The sequence below is a fragment of the Pteronotus mesoamericanus genome, unplaced genomic scaffold (genome assembly GCF_021234165.1).
Source record: "Pteronotus mesoamericanus isolate MK-2021 breed Mesoamerican mustached bat unplaced genomic scaffold, CSHL_Meso_final contig_73, whole genome shotgun sequence".
Taxonomy (NCBI): domain Eukaryota; kingdom Metazoa; phylum Chordata; class Mammalia; order Chiroptera; family Mormoopidae; genus Pteronotus; species Pteronotus mesoamericanus.
In genome coordinates this window covers 1,053,757-1,063,393 of record NW_026555245.1, presented here as the reverse complement: position 1 = coordinate 1,063,393, position 9,637 = coordinate 1,053,757, and the positions used below count along the sequence as shown (strand labels likewise).

General features: G+C 42.4%; 1 protein-coding gene across 1 annotated transcript in view; it reads left to right on the top strand.

The window, feature by feature from the left end:
• Positions 1–4,188: 4,188 nt before the first annotated feature.
• UBE2R2 (ubiquitin conjugating enzyme E2 R2) overlaps positions 4,189–9,637 on the top strand; it is an 86,413-nt gene continuing 80,964 nt past the window's right edge. The window contains exon 1 of the mRNA XM_054582914.1: positions 4,189–4,783. Within this exon, the coding sequence (XP_054438889.1) occupies positions 4,607–4,783 (177 nt within the window). The 5' untranslated portion in view covers positions 4,189–4,606. The remainder of the gene's footprint in view (positions 4,784–9,637) is intronic.

Here is a 9,637-nt window from a genome sequence, read left to right as displayed (position 1 = left end):
GTGGTTAGGACACAGTCACACTAAAGTGGGAATGGCTAAGGTTCAACTCCAGATTCTGCCATTTATTCACTGGGTGACATTGGGTGACTTTCTCAACCTCTCTAACCCTTATAGGCACTTAAATAGATATTCTAGTAATGACCATGTCATGAATTTTTGTAAGATACTGTATATAAAGACCCTGTCATATACTGATGCACAGCAAATGTTAACTATTATTATTAAAGGAAGTTTGTGGTTCCTTAAGAGCACTATTCAAGACCTACATGTGTTAAGATATACAGAATGAAAAAAAAATGTTAGCCACAGGGTCAGAATTAATTTTTCTAAAGCAAATACCTCTCCCTTTTTTCTTTTCTTTCCTTTTTTTTTTTTTTTTTTTTTTTTTTGGTCTTACCATGAGTTCCATGTCTTTTCTCTTTGCAAGAAAGGTAATTAATTCTACAGCCCTGGTTGTAGAGTACCAGATGATGCCACAGAATGAGGGTAAGTATCCTGTTTTCTTTACCACCAGAGGGCACCAATCAGTCAAGTCACTGCCTATTTGTCGCTATGAAACAATATGAGTAAGGTCTAGGAAGATGTTTCTGCCATTCATTCTTTTGATAATTCTTTTGAATACCTACTATTTGCCAAACATTGTAGAGCTTGTACGTGGTTATGAACAATACCTTTCAAGCTTATACAATTTATAATCTTGAGCACCTACCATGTGTCTCAGATATCCTTACTAGAGACATGGATGTAGAAGGGGTTCAATTTGTGATTTGTTGTTGTTAATGACTGTCTTACTGCTCTTGGTTGTTAGCCTGTGAGAACAATTACTTAGTGTATACTTTGTGCCAAACAGTGTGCTGGTTGTTGAGGATCCAGTGATGGATAAGACATTTTAGGCACTCTCTCTCTGGAGCATGCCTGTGCCTTTCCTGTCCCCCTTAACTTCACCCCAGGTGTGTTACCTTTACCTTTCTTTCTCCTAAGCTACAATCCAGGTCCTTCTTTTGCCTCTGTAACATGTTTCCTTAGCCCCTTTCTACGATGGCTCACTTCTTCTACCTCTGTGACTTTCTAAGTAAACTTTTGCTTATAGTTTGAAAAAAAAAAAAAAAACAGTTTCAACTTACTAATAAACAATGTATGTCTTACCTCCTAAGATTAAAGACAGAAGGCACGTTCTGTGGAATTTTAGTTCTTCTGACCTAAGAATGGAGAACCTTCAGTATACGACTCATTAACACATTGGACTGTGAGCCTCCCAGACAGGAGTGTGTTTGTTAGCTTAGAGCCATGGACACTGTGGATATTTAATATGAGTTTGTGAGTTAATCTGAGCCCAAGAGCAGCTTCTGGTCTGGGGGCCAGGTGTGTGTACCAATAGACTACTAAAGATCTACCATCTTCTGGGTCAGGGTGGGGCTATGATGAGTTTATGTGGGTGCAATGCTTTGAAGATGAACTTTCTGCCTATTTGTCTACTCATAGTCTTGTTATTAAAGGTGTCAACATCATCTCCCACGTTTCCAGGTCAACAATCTTCTTGTTCCTAAATTGAGTAGTGGAGGAGAGGAAGCCAGAACCAGTCATACACCATCATTTTGGAAGGAGGGGCTGCATTGATTCAAACACTCTCCCTCCTCTGAAGTGAACTCTAATTCCAGTGGAGTTTGGCCTCAAAAACTTACAGAGTGGAGTTGGGAGCTAGGGAATGATTCTTTAAAATATTGAGACCTTGCACTGGCCAAGTAACTCAGTTGGTTAAGCATCATCATCCTGATATGCCAAGATTGTTGCAGGTTTGATCCCCAGACAGGCCACATATTAATCAACCAATGAATGCATAAATAAGTGGAACAACAAATGTTTCACTCCGTGTCTTCCTTCCTCTCTTTTTCTAAAAATTAATTTAAAAAATATTGAGATGTCATCTCTGAGAAAAAAAAGAACAGAAAAATAAAGGGGCTCCTTCAGTGTAGATTGTGCCCAATGACTGCCTTCTGAAGAATACAATTTCAAAAGGGGGAAGAGTAACTTTAGCCCTGGCCAGTGTGGCTCAGTTGGTTGAAGTATTGTCCTGTGGACCAAAAAGGTTGAGAGGTTTGATTCCTGGTCAGGGCGCATAACCAAGTTGCAGGTTCCATTCCTGGTCAGGGCACATACAAGAAGGCAATCAATTGATGTTTCTGTCTCACAACAATGTTTTGTGTTTTGTTTTTTTTTTCCTCTCTCACTAAAAAAAAAAAAGAGTACATTTACAGTGGAGAAACCTGACACACTACCTTAGCTAGGTGATTGAGGTCAGTATCAGTACTGACAAGTCATGTTGATATTATGTGCCCTTGATATGATGTGATGAAAATGTCATTTTACCTCTATGCTCTTCCCGACCCAAACCCTATAATGCAAGTTTAGTCATGAGCAGAACATCAGACATCCTAGTCGAGAGACATTCTACAACTTAATTGTCCAGTACTCTTTAAACTGTCTATGTCATCAAAAACAAGTAAAGTCTTAGAAACTCACAGTCAAGAGAAATCTAACAAAACATGAAAACTAAATATAGTGTAGTGTTCAGGATGGGATTCTGAAACAGAAAAAGGTCATTAGGCAAAAACTAAGAGTATGTGAATAAAAACTTTAGTTAATAATATAACAATATTGGTTCATTAACTGTAATACATGTACTATACTAATGTAAAATGTTAATAATAGGGGAAATTGGGTGCCTATGGAAAAACATGGAAACTCTCTGTACTATTGTTTCAATTTTTTTATACTCTAAAACTATTGTTTAAAAAGTCTATTAAATACCGGAGGGGGTTCTATCCAGAATACAGCTATGCCTTTAAATTATTTTTCCTTTCTTTAAAGTTCCTATTTATGGATCATTTACCAGGTACTAGTCATTGTGCTAAATTTTGTATATAGATGATTTCATTAATCTTTACAATTGCTTATGTTAGGTTTAATTAACCCTCTTTCACAGAAGCTGATGAAAAAGGAAGAGGTAATGTAAACGGTGGAGCCAGGGTTGGAACCAAGGATCTTTCTGACCCCCAAATTCTAAGTGTGTGGCACTCTCCCAGTATCCTGGCTTTTCAAGGAAACATTATCACAGGACATGCCTTAAGAGAAAAGGGTAGTCTGTGTAAATCATGAGGATCGAAGGCTGTTTCCACATCTCATTTCAGTCATGATTATCTCAAAAGTACCTCAGTTCCAGTTTGGACCTTCAAGCTGTAGGAGGTCAAAGTTCAATCGCAGTACTTCATTTTACAAATGGGTAAACTGAGGGATACCAGTACTTGCTCTAAAGCACACAGAAAAGGACCAGAAACCCAGGTTCAGTCAGTTTTATTATTTGTCTATTTCCCACAGCTTCTTCTTTGTAGTTAAGAAGGGAAGTAGAAGCTGGCCTATCTGCCTTCCCTATTTCTCCATGGAAACAGGCCCCACTCCCCCCCCCCCCCCCCGCCCCAAGTGGGTGACACACTGCGTGAGGGCTGATCCTGCAAAGGAGATGTTGGGACACTTGTTCCCACCATCTAGGTACATCCGTGTCAAACACCTACTGAGTGCACGGATTTCAGACTGTGTGTCACGGGGGAGAGGCCCGCAGAGGACTAGGTCTCCTGGGAGGATGCCTAAGGAGGCCGGTGGATACAGATATGGGGAAAAGGGCGCTGATGGCTCCAAGACCAGAAGTTCCTTTCCTGCGCGCCTAGGGAAGGAACCAGGGCGTCGAGCTCCATAACTATCATTTTGAGGCCAAGAGCATCCCCCGAGGCCATCCTCGGACCCCTCAGAGGCTTGACTCTTTAAGGGCGGGGCCCAAACGCCGGCGTCACAAAGCGCCGCCACAACCCAGGGTTGAGGGGAGGAGGTGGGGAAGTGGGAGGAGGAAGAAGAGGAGGAGGACGAAGAGGAGGGAGGAGGAAGGGAGGGGCGCGCGCAAGCGCGTCGGGCCGCCAGCCTCCGAGAGCCGCCCCCCTCCCGGCGCGCTCCCCTCCTCCCTCTCTCCCTCCCTCCTTCTTCTCTGCTCCGTCGCTCCCGCGGCGCGAGGCGCTCTCTTCTCCGCCACCGCCGCCGCCGCCGCCGCCGCCCCTCCCCCCGCACCGCCGCCGCGAGACCCCCGCGCGCCGCGCTTCTCCCGCCCCTCGGCCCCGCGCGCCCTCCGGCCCCGGCGGCCCCTGAGAAGAGCGAGCGAGAGAGCGAGCGAGCGCGGCGCTCCCGGGCCGGCCCGGCCCCCTCCCCTCACCATCGCCGGCCCTCCGCCGCCTTTCTCCGCTTCCACCTTTTCTCCTCCCCCCCCAAGTTGAGGCCCCCTCCGGGGGGGGAGGACCGGGACCGGGAGCGAATTCCCCTAACTCCCTCAACCCTTCCCCCTCACCTGGCCCGAGTGTGAGGAGAAGGGCCCGGCCCGCGTTGTGCGTGAGGAGGACACGGGTCGGCCCACGGGCCGTCTTGGGCCTTGTCCGGCCCGCTGGGTGTGTGAAGACAGGGCCCCGGTGCGGCCGGGCCCGAGGGCGAGCCGAGGGGAGGGGCCTGGTCCGGCTCCGCCGGTGCGTGAGGACTGGGGCCCCGGCCCGGCGCTGCCGCCGCCGCCGCGATGGCCCAGCAGCAGATGACCAGCTCGCAGAAGGCCCTGATGCTGGAGCTGAAATCCCTGCAGGAGGAACCAGTGGAGGGTTTCCGGATCACCCTGGTGGATGAGTCCGACCTCTACAACTGGGAGGTTGCCATCTTCGGACCCCCCAACACTCTCTACGAAGGCGGCTACTTCAAGGTACCCCCAACCCCTCCCAGACAAGGTTTCCTTCGCGGGGGCCTCCGGGGCCCCCCCCTCCCAGCTTTCGGCTGTTAGCGGGGCCAAGAGTGTGAAGTGAGTGTGATCGCGGGTGAGCGGAGGGGGCTCCTCACCTCAGCAGCCCCCTCCCCCCACCCGTGGGGGCAGGAAGGCCTTGCTCACCCAGGGCCTTTTCTTTGTCCTGGGGGCGGGAGTGGGAGGCCAGACTGCACCGGGAAAGAGGAAAGCCTCTTTGGCTAGGGTAGTGACGACCCGGGGAGGAGGAGGGCTGTCTTTGTTTTGTTTCCTCAACTGAGGGTGTAAGGGAAGAAAGGTGGTCTGTCTTTCCCCTCTCGTCCTCACATCAAAACCATCCTTGCGCCGGTTGGAACTGCCCCAGAGGGCAGAGTGACCTGCACTTACTGGGTTGGACCTTTCTTTTTTGGGGGGTGGGGGTGGGGGAGGGGTATTAGTCTGTCATTGCAGAGGCTGCCTGGTGACCTGACATTTTGAGGATTTGATGGGCTTCTGTGGAGTGGTAGTTCCAACTTTGCATTCCAGTGGGCGGTAGTGAAGGATACGAAGGAGCCTAGGGGTGTTAAACAAGGGTACCTGCGTTTTTCTCGCCTTTATCCACTTGAAGGAACTTTAATTTAGAAACCCTTTCTGTCCTCATTCTCTATTTACTTCTGTGGTGTTTCAGAATGCCCTTTGTCCTCTGCCACCAACTTCACAGGCTTTTTTTTGTTTGTTTGTTTTTGTTTTTGTTCCTACATGTAGAAATATCTACAGAGGGTGGGAACTTGTTATGTAGGGAGATTGATAGTTTCCCACTTAAGTGAGGCGAAATTAAAACCTTTTGCTCAGGTGGTTAACTCTAGCAAATGGGTGGTCTCACAGATTGAAAGTATCATCTGAGGTGAGAGGGTTTCACGGAGTAGGACTGGTTCCCTAAACAGTGACCATACACATTGTTTCCATTGTTTTCCACGACTTTAGAACATTCTTGAATCTGGCTGGTTTAAAAAAATTATTTTTAATTCCATAGATAACTTGGTAATACTGAGTTATTTTATTTTATTATCTTTTAAACTATTTTTGAAGTGACGAATCACAGACTGAAGGTTGAACTTTATTTACTTTTTAAAATTGACTTCTTAAAAAGATTTATTCTGATTGATTTTAGAGAGAGGAAGGGGGAGAGAGAAACATCGATTTGTTTTTCCACTTACTTATACATTCATTGGTTGCTTCCTGTATGTGCACTGACCTGGGATGGAACCTGCAACCTTGGCATATCAGGGGACACTCTAACCAACTCAGCTACCTGGCCAGGGCTGAAGGTTGAACGTTTGAAACGGTGGGTATAGAGACTAAGGGAAATGAGTGCTTAAGAACCCATTTAGTTTTTTTCATTTTCAAAATTAAGTAAAATAGAGGGGTGAGTCAATCGTAGTTTGTTTTTTGAAGGGAAGTGGTGCTATCTTGGCAAAAGTTTTAAATGAGTAAGTGCCTTAAGTTATGTATTACAGTTACATGTATTTATAGGGCTACCCAATTACTTTTGTTTTTTACTTTTCTAAAGGTGAAAGACTCAGATTCAGGCTTGAAATTGGGTCAATGTAATATAAAATGGGAAGAATTCATTGATAAGGGAATGTTTAATATTCATGCCTATGATAGTCACTGACTACCTAATAAAAACACCCTTTTAGGATATTATGTAAGAACAGTACCCTTACCATCCTCATACTTTTATCTTTAGCTACGAAAAACTATACTTTTTCAGATGCAGATACTTAAAATCACTGGGTAAACAATACAAGTTGTTAGGTGAGGTATATTCTTTTGTTAAGTATAAATTTTCATTTATAGAAACTGGAAGAATTAGTTGCACAAAATGAAATTTATGTGATAACTTCTAGCAGAGCATTATTTAGCAAAATTTACTGGCCAAAATTTAGTGGAACAAAGTTTAATTTCCAAAAAACTATTGCTTTCCAAAAAGTATCATTAATAGTCAAGGTAAATGGGTGCTAGTTAAAATAATCTCACTCCAGTGTAGTTTGTTTAAAAAAAAAAATCTGTTTTGAAATTGTAATTAATTTTTGCTTAAGTAACTGTGAAAGGATGTAAGAGCCCTCTCATTTTGTGATAGGTAGCATGTAAAAAGGATTCCCTGTAGCGTACCATGATTGAAATGCTTTTTAATTTTAGTCCTATTTAACAAGAATGGTTTAATCCCCAATTTTGTTGTGTTAGATTTCTTTTTTAGTGCTTTATTGTTTATGCTATTACATAAGTTGCCCCAATTTTCCCCCTTCCCCTCTCTGCCCAGCTTGTCCCCCAGATTTCTTTATTTTTGAGTGTTTTTAACTTTGTGACATATAAAAAATGCATGAAAATTCTTAAGCAGGTATTTGCGTTTTAGTCTTGTGTGAGAATTTTGTTCAATTTCATTTTCTTCCATTTTTTTCCTTATTGTATGACCTTTTATCCCAAAATCCTTCATTGGAAACAGGCAAATTTATGGTCCTGAGCAGTTAACATGAGTGATGAGCATTAAACCATTGTTTTTTATTTCACTGCTTTTGTTTTAAAACAAGGCTTTTAGTGTGTTCCACTACAGCTGCAGTTAAAAGTTGGCACAGAATTTTCCCTACTACTGTTCTCCCTTCAAATTATAGTTCTTCAGCATTTAGTATAATTTATTTTCAAGTTAAACTCTTTTCTCTGTTTTGCATAAAATAGTTCCTGAAGGCAGTGGAACTGTTCTTCCCGTTTTTTTTTGTTTTTTTGTTTTTTTTTTTTGCCCTGCAGTGAGGTTGGGCATTGTCTCACAAACTGAAAGGTTGCTGGTTCAATTCCGAGTTAGAGTCAGGATGTGCCCAGGTTGCAGGCCAGGTTCCCAGCTGGGGGTGCGTGAGAGGCAACCTATCATGTCTCTCTCACACATTGATGTTTTTCTCCCTCTTTCCCTCCCTTCCTCTCTCTAAAAATGAATGAATAAAATGTAAAAAAAAAAAAAAATTATTATTTTTTTTTTACATTTTATTAACAAATTTTTTTTTTTTTTTTTTTTTAAATTTTAGGGAGATGGGAACGGGAGAAACAGAGGGAAAGAAACATAGGCCAGTTATCTCTCGCATACAGTGCAGCCATTTGCACTGACCTGGGATCAAACCCATGACCATTTGGTTCAAAGGCTGATGCTCAATCCACTGAGCCATATCAGTCAGGGCCATATTTTTTATTTATTAATTTGAGAGAGAGAGAGAGAGAAACATGGATATGTTGTTACACTTAAGCATTCATTGGTTGATTCTTGTATGTGCTCTAACCAGGGATCTAACTGCAACCTTGGCATATCAAGAGGGACTACACCCTAACCAACTTAACTACCTAGCCAGGGCCTTGTCAGTCATACTTTAAATTTCTTCATAATGTAACTCCTTTCATTTTTACATATTAGTAGGCTTCTAACTGATCTTTTTCACCATGAATAGTTGGCTCCAGTCTGTTTTAACTATGGCATTTGTTGTGCTAGAGACTTGTGAGACCCATATTTCACAATTTTTTTTTATTCATTCTGCTTTCATTTATTTTTTAATACTTAGAATCAATGTTATCCTTAGCTTGGGGAGGGGGCAGGTATGTATGTATGAAAGGCAAAGGTAGTATCTTGTGTCTGTTTTTTGGCTCATTATAACATCTTTTGTGGCCTTGCTATTTTTTTGCCCAGTTTCTTGTTTTCATTGACTTACCAAGTGAATTTCTTTGCTGCTTTGAATTTTTCTTCTAAGGTCCATCATTACAAAACACAAAATAGGAGAAGATGGCTGAGAACCCTGCGAATACCAAAATTGATCTTGCTGTGGAGCAGTTTGTAATTTTATTATAACTGGGGTGGGGAGGGAAAGACTTTTAATAAGTTCACCACATTCCTTTAAAAAATACTATCAATCCAGGCCATGTGGTTCAGTGGGTTGGACATTGTCCCTCGAACTTCAGTTTTGCAGGTTCAATCCCAGTTGGCGCATATGCTTGGGTTGCAGGTTCTGCCCCCAGGGTACATATGGAAGGCAACCAATTGATATTTCTCACATCAATGTTTTTTGCCTTTCCTTCTCCCTTTCCCCTCTCTCTAAAATCAAAAATAAAGTAAAAATTAGAAAAAAACACTATCAAAAAATTTCTGATAATGATTTTGGTGTGGCTGTGAACTTCTTTGGAGCTCCTGCATTAATCATCTAAAAACATGATAGCAGTGAGTTTAGAGATCCAAGTGAGAGTGCCTTTTTTATAGTGTGCATAACATAAAAATTTAAATGATACATAATGCTTAAAGTATAGCAGTGAACTTTTTGTAGTTGATTTCATTCAATAATCTGATTGTGAATATAAAATACAGGTGTGTTCCATTTTTTTAGAAAAATGCAAACTGATAAATTAGAAAGTATTTCTTATATACTGAAAGTTTTCCTTAATCGGAGCTGCTTTATCAGATTTGTATCAAAGAAACTCTTCAATAATAGTTTTTTTAAAAAATAAAGAGTTGCATTATTTTCATTTGTTCTAGAACAAATGAAACTTTTCTGCACCCTACCCCCCAAAAACCAAAAACCCCCAAAGTTAACTTTAGGCCTGATAATGTCTTTTGAATTATAGGATACTCTGTAAGTATTATGACTCTATAATTCCTAGTATGTAGTCAAAACAATTATTCTAAGAAAGTGATTTTTAAGCCCTGGCTAGTGTGGTTCAGTGGATTGAGTGCCAGCCTGTGAACCAAAGTGTTGCTGGTTTGATTTGCAGGTGGGGCACATGCCTGGGTTGTGGGCCAGGTCCCCAGTA